We start from the raw sequence: 15192 nt of genomic DNA on the forward strand, positions 1-15192 counted from the left end.
CGCTCTTCGGCATGTGGGATCCTCCCAGACTGGGGCACGAACCCATGTCCCCTGCATCGGCAGGCGGACTCTCAGCCACTGCGCCACCAGGGAAGCCCTCTAGTTACTCTTGATAAAATAGTAAATATATGTATTTACTAAATTCTGAAGTTAATTAGGATCTTTCTTTTCTCTTAATTATAAAACGAAACTTAGGATACTTTATATACACCTCCCAAACCTTCAAAACTTACATGCTTTGAATTTATATTTTAACTCTAGCTTTAAAAAAGAACCTCATATGATGCTACTGCTTTGTGTTTAGATCCAGTGTTTAAGATTTACGTACATTTTCACTACCTTGTAATTTTTTATTTCTTCTTGTTTCTCAGACTTTCTGTCTGAATTGCTTTCCTTCTGCTTGAAATGTTTTATAGTATCTGTCTGTCTGTCTCTTTTTTGGTCCAAATATATATTTATTTTGTAATTCTTCTTGAAAGTCAGTCACTGTTTTCCTCTAGCTGCTTTTTTAAAATCAACTTTATTTAAGTGTAATTTACATGCAATAAATTACAAATACTTAGGTTCAATGAGTTTTAACAGATATATACAATTGTGTAGCTACCAAGCCTGTCAAGATATAGAATTGTTTCTGTCACCCCAGAAATTCTGCCTGGGTTTCTTTTTAGACAATATCCTCATCTCTTGCCCAGGTAACTACTGATCTGCTGTCACTCCAGGTTAATTTTGCCTGTTTTGGAATTTCTCAAAACTGCACTCATATAGTATGTCCTTTTTTGTGTAAGGCTTCTTTTGCTCAGTATGTTTTTGAGATTCACCTGTGTTTTGCATTTATCAGTGGTTTTTCCCCCTTATTGCTGAGTAGTATTTCATTGTATGAATATACCACGATTTCTTTATTCATTCACTTCTTGATGAGTATTGTAATGTTGGCAGTTTTGGGCTATCATGAATACAGTTGATACTACCATGTGTGTACAAAGCTTTTTTGTAGGAAAGCTTGTAGGCAATATGCCTTCATTTCTCTTGGATAAATACCTACAAGTGAAATTGCTGGGTTGAGTGTATGTTTTCACTTTATAAGAAATTGTTTCTGGTGACTTGTAAGATTGTTTCTTTAGCTTCAATGCTCTACATTTCCCAGAAATGTTTGTTAAGTGTACGTATTTGTTAAGTCTTGGGATTCATTGTGTTTTGGAATCTGTGAGTGTTGTTTTCTCATAGGATTTGGAAAAATTCTTTATTCTCTTCTTCAGATACTGCCTCTTTCTCTTTCCCTCTCTCTTCTCTTTTGGCATTTCTAATTGAATGTAGATTTTCTATCTCTCTTCCATATCTTTTAACTCTTTTTTTAAAAATGTTTTCCTTCTCTTTGTTTCTCTGTGCTGCATTTAGGTAATTTCATCAGAACAGTCTACCAGTTCCCTAGTTCTAATTTTTGCTCCATCTAATCTATCATTAGAAACATACATTAGGCATTTAAATTTGTTTTTGAATTTTAGAAGGTTTAAAAAAATGTTTCATCAGTCTTTAACTTCTTGTTTCTTGTCTTTCATTTCTTTGAACATATTAGATATAGGCATTCCTTAGTCTTATAGTTTTAGTGTCTGAATTTCTTGCAGTTTTTTTTTTTTTTTTTTTTTTTTGCGGTACGCGGGCCTCCCACCATTGTGGCCTCTCCCGTTGTGGAGCACAGGCTCCGGACGCGCAGGCCCAGCAGCCATGGGTCATGGGCCCAGCCGCTCTGCAGCTTGTGGGATCCTCCCGTACCAGGGCACGAACCCACGTCGCCTGCATCGGCAGGCGGACTCTCAACCACTGTGCCACCAGGGAAACACTTGCAACTTAAAAAAAAAAATTTTTTTTTACCATAAGCTGCTCGTTTTCTTTATAATTTTGTGGAAATTCCAGAAGTTTTTGTTGTTGTTGCTGCTTTTGACAAGCACTGTAATAGATTAAATTCCTCATTGAGGATTTTTGGACCACCCAGATAATGTGAATTCGGGCTGCAAATTCATGTGGTGTGATAGCAGGCTTGTGGTACCATTTTTTGAGTAGTGCTATTCTTCACCCTCTTAAGTGCTAAGGTTTGAGACAGTTGACTTTCCTTGCTATTATTTGTTTTGTGGTAGGATATTTCTAGGCCCTCTATATTGACGGTTTAGTTTTCTGGGGTTCCTCTTTATGGGAGGGGTATCTTCTGTTGGACTCCCCACTTTATGCAAGCTCTGGGTTACTCTCCTGTTCTTTATACTTTTTGAGATGGGAAAACCTATACCCTAGGTCACCTGTTTTAACAAACATTTTTCAAGTGAAAGCCAGCTTCAGTCTTACAGCTTTGGGATCCCGTCTTCACTTACTATTTGGTTTTTAATCCTTGCTTTCTTATTCACTTGCTGTCATACTTAAAATGTTTTAATATCTTTTTTTTTTTGGCCGTGCCGTATGGCTTGCAGGATCTCAGTTTCCTGGCCAGGGACTGAACCCTGGGTCAAGGCAGTGAAAGCTCTGAATCCTAACCACTAGACCATCAGGGAACTCCCAAAATATTTTAATATCTTTTCTAACAGTGTAAATGTTTCTGTGGGGTAGATAACTAGCCCACCAGGTTTCCTACAACAGATTTTTAAATGCAGATTTCTTCCCTTATCTACCACTTTAGAAAAAATTTTTGAAAACTATAGTACCTAATGTTGTCAAGGAAGAGAAAAGTTGAAATAGATCCTCTCATATACAGTTACTGGGAATAGTATTAATATTTTTGGAAGGCATTTAGACAATTTGTATTAAACATTAAAATTGATTATAGTATCTGGCTCTGTAATGCCATTTCAGTGCTTGGGAAATTATCCTAAACAAAAAATTTATGCAAAAGGATGTTCATTGCAGAGTTCTTTATAATAGCAAAATTTTGGAAATGGCTTAAATATACATCTTATTTGTTTGTTTAAATCCTTCCATATTCTGTGAAGGATTTAATGCCCAGCAATAGAATGAAGGTTAAATCCATTGAGTTTTTTCTTTTTTTTTTGATAAAGTCTTACATAGACCAAAAAAATGTCTAAAAGTATAAAAAGAGAAAAGCCTACTTGATCTGTCAGCAGCATCCTTTTTTTTACTTGTCTTCCAGGACACTTTTCTTTCCTGGTTTTCATGTTTCCAACCCAGCTTTTTCTTCTCCATCTCCTAGTGTTTCATTTTCATCTCCTCAACTTCTTAAGATTGTAGTATCCCGAGGTGTACAGTCTTTTGTCTTCTCTTATCTGTCTGTTTCTTTCCACTGATGATTTCCAGTCTCATGGCTTGGAGTAGTATCTGTATGTGAACGACTCTCAAAGTAACATCTTCTGCATACACCTTTCTTCTGAATTCTCAATGCATACATTCAGCTGCCTGCTTTACATCCTTGTCTATATGTGACTAGCTCACACTTAACATTCCAAAGCTAAACTCCTGATGCTTTTCAGTTGTTCAGGCAAATACTTTGGTACCATCTGTGACCTCTCTTTGTACCTTTTACCCTGTATCTGGTCTATCAGGATATCATGTCTTTTTGGCCTCACAATACATTTAGAATCCAACCACTTCTTACCAACTTCCGTAGATTACTGCAGAGGACTCTTAATTGGTCTTCCTGCTTCTATTACCCCCGCCCGCTTCTCCCCAGAAAGACAGAATCAAACTAAACAAAAAAGAATTACGTAGCCCCAAATGCCTAAATGCTGTGGTTAAGAAGCCTGCACTACAGCTTTGGTTTTTGTCTTTTCCCCCCACCCCCTTCCCCAAATACGTCATGTCATGGCACTCATCTTCTCAGAACCCTCCATTGGCTCCCAGTCTCATTCAGAGTAAAAAGCAAAATTCTTACAATAGTCTGCAAGGCCCTACAGTGTCTGGTCCTCTTTACCTCTTGGACTTTATCTTGGTCCATCTGTTCCAGCCATCCTAACCTCCTTGCTGTTCTCTGACCACACCAGGCCTTCTCCCACTCAGGGGTCTGGGAACCGGCAGCCCTCTCTGTCTTTGCTTATATCTGCTCAGTGAGCCTTCCCTAATCAATGCCATTAATATTGCCACCCACCTCTCCTCCCCCTGGGACTTCCAGTCCACATTACCCCTTTCCCCCTCTTCTTTTGCTTTAACACTTTACCCTCTAACATCCCATAAAATATATTTGTATCATGTTTATTACTTTTTCTATTGACAGTCCTCTCCCCTCCTTCTGTAGAAGAATATAAGCTGCAAAAGGAAAGAGTTGTTTTTTTTTTTTTTTAACTGATGGGTTCTAAGTGCCTGAAACTGCTTGGCACAAAACAAACACTCTAAATATCTGTTGAATTAGTGAATAGCAATTTAGCTGTTCTGTTTCCTTTAATAGATTTTGGATGATTTTAATGTCTCTATACTTTTCTAAAATTTCTCATATTTGTTATATATAGGCACTATTTTTATAATAGAAAAAGTAAAATTAAGTGTAATGAATTTTGTGCTGGTTAAACATTTTGTCTTTTATTAGCAAAATTAAAATATACCCTGTTTTATCCATCTTTAAAATTTTCAAATGTTAGTTTTCTGAATCAGCATATAAAATGAATATGATCTTAGTTTTGGTAATATGTATAAATATTCACATATAAAAGATTAAACTTATTTTTTATTTTCAAAGGACTATGATTTAATCTCCAGAGAACCAAAAGCTTTTGTATTTGAGGGAAAAGTGCGTGGCCCTATTGTTGTTCCCACGGCAGGAGAGGAAGCGTCTGGGAATTCCAGCAATTTAAGAAAAGGAGTTGTAATGAAGGCGACTGTGTCTCCTAAAGGAGATGAAGATAATAAGAAACCAGCCTGTGCGGATCTGGCAAAAGAAGACATTAAAGATAATGACAGCACATTACAACAGCAGCTAGGTGATCAAAATAGAACTATTTCATCGGGCCATGGCTTAAACAATGATATTGTGAAGGCCTTGGACCGAATTACATTGCAGAATATTCCTTCTCGAACAGCCCCGGGTTTTACTGCAGGAATGAAGAAGGACTGCAGTCTCCCTGTCACTGCCCTTACATGCGCTAATGCATGTTCACACGTGGCTACTTGTGGGAATGTTCTGTTTGAGGGAAGAACTGTTCAGCTAGGCAAGCTTTGCTGTACTGGAGTCGAAACTGAGGATGATGAAGACACTGAGTCTACTGCATCAGTGGAACAAGCATTAGTTGAAGTTCCTGATGGACCAACACTCCACGACTCAGATCTTTATATTGAGATTGTGAAAAGTACAAAGTCTGTCCCAGATTATTCAGAGGTGGCTTACCCTGATTATTTTGGTCACGTTCCTCCTCCATTCAAAGAGCCTATTTTGGAAAGGCCTTATGGTGTACAAAGGTGAGTTGTAGATTTCCTCTTCCTCATAAACAAGATCATTGTCAAAATATGGAGCATGCTGAAAAAAACTGCTTTGGGTATTTAGGAAGAAAATTACTCTTAATTAAAGTTAGTGTCATCAGAGCCCCCTCACCTCCCGCTTGTATCCCTCACAAGCAACCTGTAGTAATAAATCTACTTCTTGCCTATCAAAAGAAAAAAAATGAAGTTAGTGTCATTTTTTATCCTGCTTTGGAAATTTTGCATTGTTTTGAAATTGTCTGTATGGGTTTACTTTATTTTCTAAGTTCATTACCTATTCAAATGAAGCCAGCATAATAAACCTGACCATTGTACAATTTAGAAATTTTCTATTTAGAATGATTCTGAAAATATAAGAAGATTGTTTAGTAATCTTTGAAAAAAATAGTATATTAGTTATATATTAATTTAGTAATTTGATTATTATTTGAACTTGATTTAGGTATATAATCTAAAAATACCAATATGGGCAGCATTATTTTGTTGTAAAATTTGGGATTGGAAATATACAATATAAAAATTTGGGATTCATAGGACCGAACTTATTAAATATTGCCAATTAATTTTAAAAATTATGGTTAGTATTAACTGTTGTCAACTAGTGAATATTGGGCACGTAAATACATTTTTGGTGCAAGTTGACTATTTTCAGAGATTATGATTAAGGGTTTGTGACGGTGGCTTACCAGTACTTAAGAACATGTATATGTTCTTGCTATGGGTATGGTATGTGATGATGAAGGAAGACATTACTGTGCATATTTGATCCTCTTTAGACTATGAGCTCCTTTAAGGCAACACCTGTGTCTTATTTATTTTTTATATTTAGTATATAATTAATCATTTTTACTTGGCAACTTAGTATATGTTTAATGCTACCAGTTGACTCCTTGATCCATAGGTGTGGAATCACATACAACATAGCATCAGAACAAGTGACTGACTTTGCTGGGACGTGGGGTGGTGGGGGTGGGAGGGTGGGCCTTTGCCTTGTCATCCACCGGTTGTATTACAGACTGCATCATCCAGAGGCGACGGGCCTCTTGGAGTGCTGGAGTGGCCTTCAGAAGGCACAGATGAAGCTCCAACTCAGAGGAAATACTCTGCAAGGATGGGCTGCAGTCTTACAGGATGCAGTATAGGCACTAAGTTAGAAACTTCCATTTGGTTCTGTATCCCCAGTAGAAAGACTAATGGGTCTGGGAAGCAGGAGGTGGAAACAGAAATAGTCCTACTTACTGTAGCTCACAGTGTCCCGCTGGGGAACTTTGTGCAGGCGTGTGTCCCTGCACCTCTGAGCTCTGCAGCGTTAGTAGTCCTAGCCCCAAAGTGGGTGTAGTCTTTCCACAGGGGACATAGCAAGGGTACAGTTTGACTGCAAGCTGTGGTTGCCAGTGATTTACTTTAGTCTCTTGTGTGTAGGACCAGCAGACAGGACCCAGATCAGCTAAAGGAGGTAGGATTGCTTCTACACAATGGCAGCAGGTTGACCATGGGTGGCACTCAAGTGATCCACTAACTTTAAGTGTGAGTGGACACATGACGGCCACCCTGGAATGAGGATGATATGATTGCCAGGGTCTCAGACACCTAAGGAATGTTTGGGTCACTTAATCACAGCAGCTACCAAGACCTGCAGAGGTGTGATAGGTGAGGCAGAGGGGAATTTTGATAGATATCGGAGGATGGAGATGAGTTGCAGCCCTGAGAATAATTGCAGTGATGGATGGGGACAGCGTTTGTCCTGCTCATGTTTTTCTTCTAAGTGTCTCCTTAGTAGAGGCCCACAGGAACTGTGGAGCAGCTGCTCTCCAAAGATGGATGGAGAAGTGGATCCATGCAGCACAAGGGTGGGCTGTGGCAGCCATGGCAATGAGTTTCTCATCTCTCCCTTCCTGAGAGAACCTGCTGTGAGGCTTTTAGTTGCCCCCAGCCTTCAGCCACTGTATTTTGGAGATCCCTTGCAGTATTATTGCTGAGACCATGTCCTCTCTGCATTGCTTCAGCCATTGGCTGACCATGATGATGGTACTAGAGCTGAGCCATTCCTGACCAATGCGGGGATCTGATCATAGGCAGTCTTTGCTCTGTGGCTTCTTGTTGGCATGGTCGAGACTTTTGCAGAGCTGCACTGCAGTGTGAGGCTCTCCTACTCAGTGTTCTCTCTCTTCCCAGAGGTAAAATCTGCTTTTTGGACAGACCTGAAGGCCTGTCACGCCTAACTGCTGCTCCCTTTCCCCTTTGTTTTTCACACGTGTTTCCCCTAATAGATCTCTTGCACAGTTGGCTGCAAGAGATTGTGATTGTGTCTGGCATTTGCTTTTCAAAGGACCTGAACTGACATGCCTGGCATGAGTCAGAATCAGTCAGCAGCCAGATTTTTCTCCTTTTCAGCATCACCGCTTAGCCTCTCTATCTCCTGGAAGTCAAAGATGTCATCTTGGCTACAGAAAGCACTTCCTGAACTTTAAGTGTTCTTTAAATGCTGAGAGCAAGTTTCCTCATTAAATTGCCTCAGTCTGAAAGTTTTAGTTTTCCTTATTAGCCTATAATATCTGAAGTAAGATTAGAAGGAAGGAAGGTTGTGGAATTGGGCTATAACTATTATATAGGTCTCTGATTCTCAGCCTTAATTTAACTACCAAGGATCCTTCTTATTTCCCCTCATGGACTTTGTTATGAAAGCTTTTCTCAGTCAAGACTCTTATTTAAGTATTTTACCCATTTGTGCTAATAAAAGACATAAATTCCTGCTAAGCAGAGCCTCTGATTGACATTAGATCACCTTTTCAGTTGATACATTTATTGATATTGATAAGTAAAGAAACTTGTTTTAATTAAGTGTAGCTGTACTGCAAATAAATGTATCATGGCTTCGAATAGTTGTTATACCTACTCTGTGGGTTTTCAAAATGTCTGTGCTGCAGGTGGGGAGCTACACCCTCAACTCTGGTGGCCTCTGTCTCTTTGAGCAGCTTTTTCTAGTGTTGGGCTTTGTCATTGCCTGGCTGGGTCTTTAAGAGAGGATTATTCCACCCACAGTCCCATAGTCTACTTGCTGTCTCCCCAGGACTGTGCCTTTCCTGGTAGAGGAGAAGTTTATACCAACTGGAATTACTGTGGCTCTTCTCAATCCTCCTCTCTTTCTTCATATTTATGGTGAATTCTTTCACCTCATTCCTGAAACACAGACCTTGCAATTGCTTTACTCATCTAATCAACAGATTAGAAGTTCGACCTCTTGAGTATATTAGGCCACCTTCGATTTTTTTCCTGAAGTAATTGACTTTTTCTGTTGCCTCTCTACACAGGGTTATGTACCACGGAGTTTGTTATGTTATTCAAACCAAAGCTTTAAAATATAATTTTGAAACTAAACAGCATGATAAATGATTAAAAATGTCACTCAGAGTTGGGATATGTGTTTTAAAGTTGGGTGAGTTGGTGCAAGTTAAAGTGCATAGGAGATTGAGCTCAAGGAAATGAAAACACAGAACACTCAATGATTTACAACCTGGTTTCCTGCATCCACTCTGGAAAATTTACAATGAGAAAAGTAAGACCCTAAAACACCTTGGAGGGTTAGATGATCTTTTTATCTTGGAATTTTCAAAGATTTCTTACCCCACTGATTTTCATCACCTTGATAAAAATATTTTTTTGTCTTCTGATTTGTTACAACAGAAATAAGTCAGAAATTATGAAGTAATCTAACCTTTGCTAGTCTCTTTTGCTGCATCATTATATATTTTGTGTGACTGTGAGTTGCAACGAACACCTTTCATCTTATTTGTCATAATTTCCATTTTCATATCATTTGTCAAAATTTCCATGGGTGTCAGATATTTGATGTGAGGCAGGAATATAACTCTATGTCAGTGAAACCAAACATTATGATTCTGTTTATTTAGATGTGTAGGACTTTCCCCAGTAATGTTAATTGCTTTAGATATAACTAATGCAAAAAATATATACTTAAAATGTTTCTGAATTATCAGTACATACTAGGCAGCAATACTCTCATATTTGAGGGTTGTTACTCTTTTTCTCCTTATTTTATGTACTCTGCCAATATTTGTCAAGTATTTATGTGGAATTTGTGGTGGGCAGTGTCATCCCGATGCAGAGAGATGCAATGTGTCAAAGCTTCTTTTCTCCCATCATTTTTGAATAACGGGTAGAAAACTTCAGAATTATTTGTTCCTTCAGGTGACATTAATTTGAGACTGGAAGAACAAATGCCTGTAGCGGCAATACTTGGACAATTGGACTTGAGAGTGCTGAGGCCATGTGGCATGGTGAGGCGTTTTGGCAGGTCAGGATACTCTGAAAAGCAAGTCGAAACACATGGATTCTAGACTGGGCTCTCCCACTGACTTTGTGTGTGTATATTTGAACAAATAACTTTATTTCTCCAGATACCAATTTTCTTAACTAAAAGCAGACCACTGTTTTTGAAACTGTGGGTTGATGTCCATTAGTAGCCAGTATTGAAAGAGAAAATAGCAGTGTGTCACATCTAGTGCAGCCAGGTATTGTTTTATAAACTTTTTGTTTCAGCTGTGTGTGTGTGTATGTGTGTGTGCGCTTGCGTGCATGTGTGTGTATGTAGGGCTGTGATTTTTTTAATGTATTTCTTGAAGGTCACGGTCAAGAAAGTTTGATAATTCATCTAGACCAGGGATAGCAAACTATGGCCCACAAGTCAAATACAGCTTACTGCCTATTTATGTTCAGCCCACCAGCGAAGAATGGTTTTTATATATTTAAATGGCTCAAAAAAATCCAAAGAAAAATAATATTTTGTAACACATTAAAATTATATGAAATTCATATTTGTGTCCATAAATAAAGTTTTATTGGAATACAGCCAGTCCTGTTTGTTTATGTACCATCTATGGCTGTTCTTTCACCACAGTGGCAAGGTTAAATAGTAGTGACAGAGACCATGTGCCTTGCAAAGCCTAAACTATTTACTGTCTGACCCTATACAGGAAAACTTTGCTGACCGCTGTAGCTAGGTAGTCTGAAGGCTTTATGGTTCTGTATTTGTAATAAAATATCAAATATGGGCCAGGTAATAGGTGTTACTAAAATACTCAGAAGTGCTTCCTTTTTTTTTGAAATACATTGAGGATATGGATTCTAGTTTGTTTATCTTATTTGCCTCATCTTCTGAAACTTATTTTTTGAGCAAATGATAAACATTTTGTAAATGTCAACTTTTAGCTCAGTCACTATCTGAGTGCAGTAACATTGTAAATGACTGATGTCAGAATTAATGAGGATTTACTATTTTATCATTTTCAGAAAAGGAAGCATTAGATCCCTTAAAATTATTCAGTGAAAATATCTTCTTGTCATTTTGAATTTCTACTTTATGATAATCTTTCTTGTATGTAATCACTGATCTTTTTAAAAGAAAGTACAATAAATGAATAAAATTTCATTAAAAATCTCTTCACCTCATTTGGAAGGGGAAAAATCCATTATAAGATTCATATCTCAATGTGGATAATGCAGTGACATTTTTAAAAAAATTATTGTAAATACATAATGATGATTACTTGAAATCCATATTTTTGGTTTAAGTTGGATCAAAAATTAAAATGAAGCATCTGAGTTTAAAGTGTGCTTAGCATTTTTTGGTGTATTTTCCTTGTATTCATATTACATAAAATTAGCATTTTGATTTTCTTCACATTGTTTTTCTGTATGTTTTAGAAAAATTGCCTAGCTGTATTTTATAAGAATAGATATTTTATTATAAAATATAATTCGTTACCTTGTTTTAAAAAAGCATTTAAGGTATTTTACAAAAATACTTTCAGCAAAATAAAATGAAAAAAATGGCAAAGAAACGTGGTGACTCTTAACCTCAGAAATATGTTCAGCATTTTTCAAAGTAAGAGACTTTTTTTTTTTTTTTTAAACTGGAGTATAATTACTTTACAATGTTATGTTAGTTTCTGCTGTACAACGAAGTGAATCAGCTCTATGTACATATATATCCCCTCCCTCGTGGACCTCCCTCCCCCCGTCCCACCATGCAAATTAAAATGTACTGAGATATCATTTCCCACATATCAAAAATTGGCTAAAATGTGGAAGCTTGACAGTATATTCTATTGATGAGGCTGTGGAGAAACAGGCTCTCACATACATTGATAGTGGGATTTTCAATTGACAATACCTCTTGTGGAGGGCAGTCTGACAGAGTCTATCAAAATTAGATTCCTTTGACACATTAATCCCACATCTGAAAATTTATGATATATATATATACATATATATATACGATATATATGTACATATACACATGTAATTTGCACCTCTAAGTTCAAAGTTTTTCATTTTAGCATTGTTTTGAGATTGGAAGCAACTCAAATGCCCATCAATCAGAGACTAGTTAAATAAATTATGGTATATCCATTCAATGAATACTTTGCAATGATTAAAAAACAAAAAGATCTCTGTACACTGATAGAAAGAGCTACAAGATGTATTATTAAATAAAATAATCAAGGTGCTTGCGGAAGGAAAGTAATAAAAGTAGTTAACTGGATACATGAACAGTGTGGGTTGTGTTGAAAGTGAGAGTCTTCATTTTATACTTTTATGTAATATTTGATTTTTGTACCAGGTCAATATATTACCTGTTGAGAAATTTAAAATTAAAAACGTAGGTGAAGGAATTGTGGCAAAAGCAAAATAAGGAAAGCAAAACCTTGGATTTCTTTATATCACGTTTAGAATGGTTCATGTACTTCTGGAATGGAAATAATAGAAGTATTAGTAGGAGCAACACTAGCAGAAAACTTTTATATTGGGTGGTTTTTATGGGCCAGACACAGAAATAAGTAAAAAGCACTTTGTATGCAGTGTGTATATGCTTATAAATTATGTCATTTAATGGTATAACAGCTCTATGAGGAAATTGCTATTATCTCTCCTGTTTTATGGAAGACTATGCTGAAACTTAGGATTCTTGAGGAACTTATCCAAGGTAACACTGCTAGCAAATGACAGAGCCAAGAGTCAGCCTGGTCTGCGTCATGAGCCTGTCCTGTTAGGCATTCATACATAGTGATCATATATATGTGTTTATACCATACGCATGAAGAATATCTTCTACTGGTCCTCAGAGAATACTTATGTAATGAACAACATATCCCATAATATCCTGATGGTTGAGTAAATATAGCAATGAGGTGTACTAAATTGTTTCTCATAATGTTGTTCTGTATTGGTTGAAACCTAACAAAAGTACAGTTTTGGTGTTGGCCACATATCATGTGAACTTTTGAGTATTTACTAGACTGAATGGGCTGCAAATTTTTCAGACCACCTTACACAAATTATTTTCTTCTGAGCCAAGCCTTTGATGATGAATGTCAATAAGTTTGAGGTTATAGTCCCCAAGGGTACCTAGAAAATATTTATTGTTTTGTTTTGACTAGAGAGCCATATATTTTAATAGGCAGCTGAGGTAAAGTAACAAAGGATTGATATCTTTTATGAAAGCTGTGCTGCTTAACACAAATGTATGAATAAAAGACTAATTGTCCTCTTTATTAATGAGGTCTGAGGGCAGGGCAAGATTTCCCTCAGGTATTAGTTTTAGGTCTAATCTAAATTTAATATAAATGGGGAGTTATATCTCCTAAAATGCAGTGTCAGAGGTTGAAAACCAGTGGCCTGTAGGCCATATTCAACTTGCTCGTGATTTTAGCTTCACTTGCAGAGGTTTTTGTTTTTTAACTGAATGCTAACATTTAACATTTGAGAGATCCCACATAGAGATCCAAGTTTCTGCTGTTTCTCGGAAAATTGGTATGACATCCTTAACCTCTGTTTCCTACCTGGCAACATTCAGTTGTTTTTAGACAGAGCCTGCAGTTCCCCAGTTTTCCACAGGTCTCCTCAGGTACATCACCTGCTGGCCCTGTAGGTGTCGAGCTTTTTTACCTTGTTTTACATTACAGAACATTGCTGTGGAACTGAGCTATTATATCAGCCTTTTAATACCATTTTCCTTAAGTAAAGCCCCAAACTTTTGTATGTATTAAGTGTTTGCACATTTGTGGTAGATATCAACCTTAAGATTTAATAAATTATTTTGACAAATGGATGTATTTAGTCATTCACCATACTTGAACACTTGTATTTTTTGGTATGGTGTGTACGTAAGTGCCATCTCTTTCATTGTTGGGGATCTGGTTGATATAAATTTTGGATTTGTTATTATTATAATTAATAGCTTTTTAAAAGTTTGTTTCTTTAGAAAGAATTTGACTTTTGAAAGCTACAACATTGACTCTAAATCAAGGATTTATATCACAAGCCTTTGGTACTGGGTTTATTTCTTGATATACTGCTTTGCGAATAATGAGTTATTTTTTGTAAAATAAAAATTAATAAATTATGCTTAACTGCGTAACTGCTAGATTAAGAATTTCTATGTAGAAAAGCATAATAGACATTCAAGATTTTTTTTTTCGAAAACTATTGGCCTTGTAGCTAGTTATTTTCTGTAACTCAGACTTTTAAAATACTGTTTTTTGTCTTGTTATGAATTGATTCTTTTTTTGTACACAAAATATGTAGAGGAGTGATCATTTTTATTTTAAGAAATATTTTTATCATTTTATACTTTTTAATCCAAAACTTACTTGGGAGATAATAATGAATTTTGGTCAAACTTCTTTTTTATGATTTCAGGACAAAAATTGCCCAAGATATTGAGAGGCTAATACATCAGAGTGATATAATAGATCGAGTGGTATATGACTTAGATAACCCAAAGTAAGTATTCTTTTTGTTTGTTTGTTTTACTTTTATTGGTTTTATTCCTACTGTAAAATTTCAGTGTTCTTTTAAAAGACAAAAAAATATAGTTAACTTCCACCTAGTTAACCCTCACTACGTTTTGATCTTCTAGCAGAGATGTAATGGTAATGTAAATCATGTTTATTTACTTAAATTGAATATACGGCAAGCTTTTATTTGATCTTAGGTGGGCTTTTAATGGGTTTAATAAGGGAAAGGTCACAAACTGATGCTTTGTTTTTAAAAACTGAAACTACCTCCACTTAAGAGAGTGGAGATACCACATGAATGCTGCAATTTTGTCCTGTAATACTGAGCCTTCATTTCCTTAGGACAACAAATTGCCATCCCCTTTAGAAGGAACATATGCTTCCTACCTCTCCACAGTCCCCACTTCTCTCTTTTGTCTCTTACTGCTTACAGTCTGCTTCAGTCCTTTAAGTTACTTGCCTGACCTTTGAAGCCATTTGTTTGTGATTCTTGATGTTTTAACATCACTTCCAATTTAGGATTATCACTGGTACCATTGTATTTTATGGTTTAAATATAAGTAAATAAGTGAAAATGAAAAATGATGAAGGTGACTACTGTTTATCAAATAAGAAACTTAATCAGCCTGCACGTGGGTTTTCCCTCTCCCTCAACATTCTAATATTTTGGGGAAGTTTCATATTTCAGTAGTCTCATTTGGAAGAAATAAAACATTTTAAAAAGATTTTTGTTAGAGAGTTAGGGTAAAGTTATGTCAGAGCTAATGACTGAGTTTGAAATAATATTCTCAAAAATGAAAAACAAATCTACCTTATTCATAACTTCTTAGTTATTTCTAAAATTTTTGTAATTAACACTGACTATAAATGTGGGAACAAATCTCTACTCGTAATTATAATTTTTTTGTCTATAAATATTAGCCAAAGTTTGTATTTTGCTTGTGTTGGTTTTGTTCTTTGGTTTAAAAAT

General features: G+C 36.3%; 1 protein-coding gene across 11 annotated transcripts in view; it reads left to right on the forward strand.

The window, feature by feature from the left end:
* The window catches only part of AGTPBP1 (ATP/GTP binding carboxypeptidase 1), a 170933-nt gene that overhangs the window by 90019 nt on the left and 65722 nt on the right, over window positions 1-15192 (forward strand). For all 11 annotated transcript variants that reach the window (XR_012332465.1, XR_002177387.3, XM_019940383.3 and 8 more), the window contains 2 exons: window positions 4667-5382; window positions 14125-14208. Coding sequence is in view for 9 of the 11 variants with exons in the window: in XM_019940383.3 (XP_019795942.2) it covers window positions 4667-5382; window positions 14125-14208 (800 nt within the window). In the remaining 2 variants the exon portion in view is untranslated. The remainder of the gene's footprint in view (window positions 1-4666; window positions 5383-14124; window positions 14209-15192) is intronic.

Source organism: Tursiops truncatus, chromosome 6 (assembly GCF_011762595.2).
Source record: "Tursiops truncatus isolate mTurTru1 chromosome 6, mTurTru1.mat.Y, whole genome shotgun sequence".
NCBI classification, from domain to species: Eukaryota; Metazoa; Chordata; class Mammalia; order Artiodactyla; family Delphinidae; genus Tursiops; species Tursiops truncatus.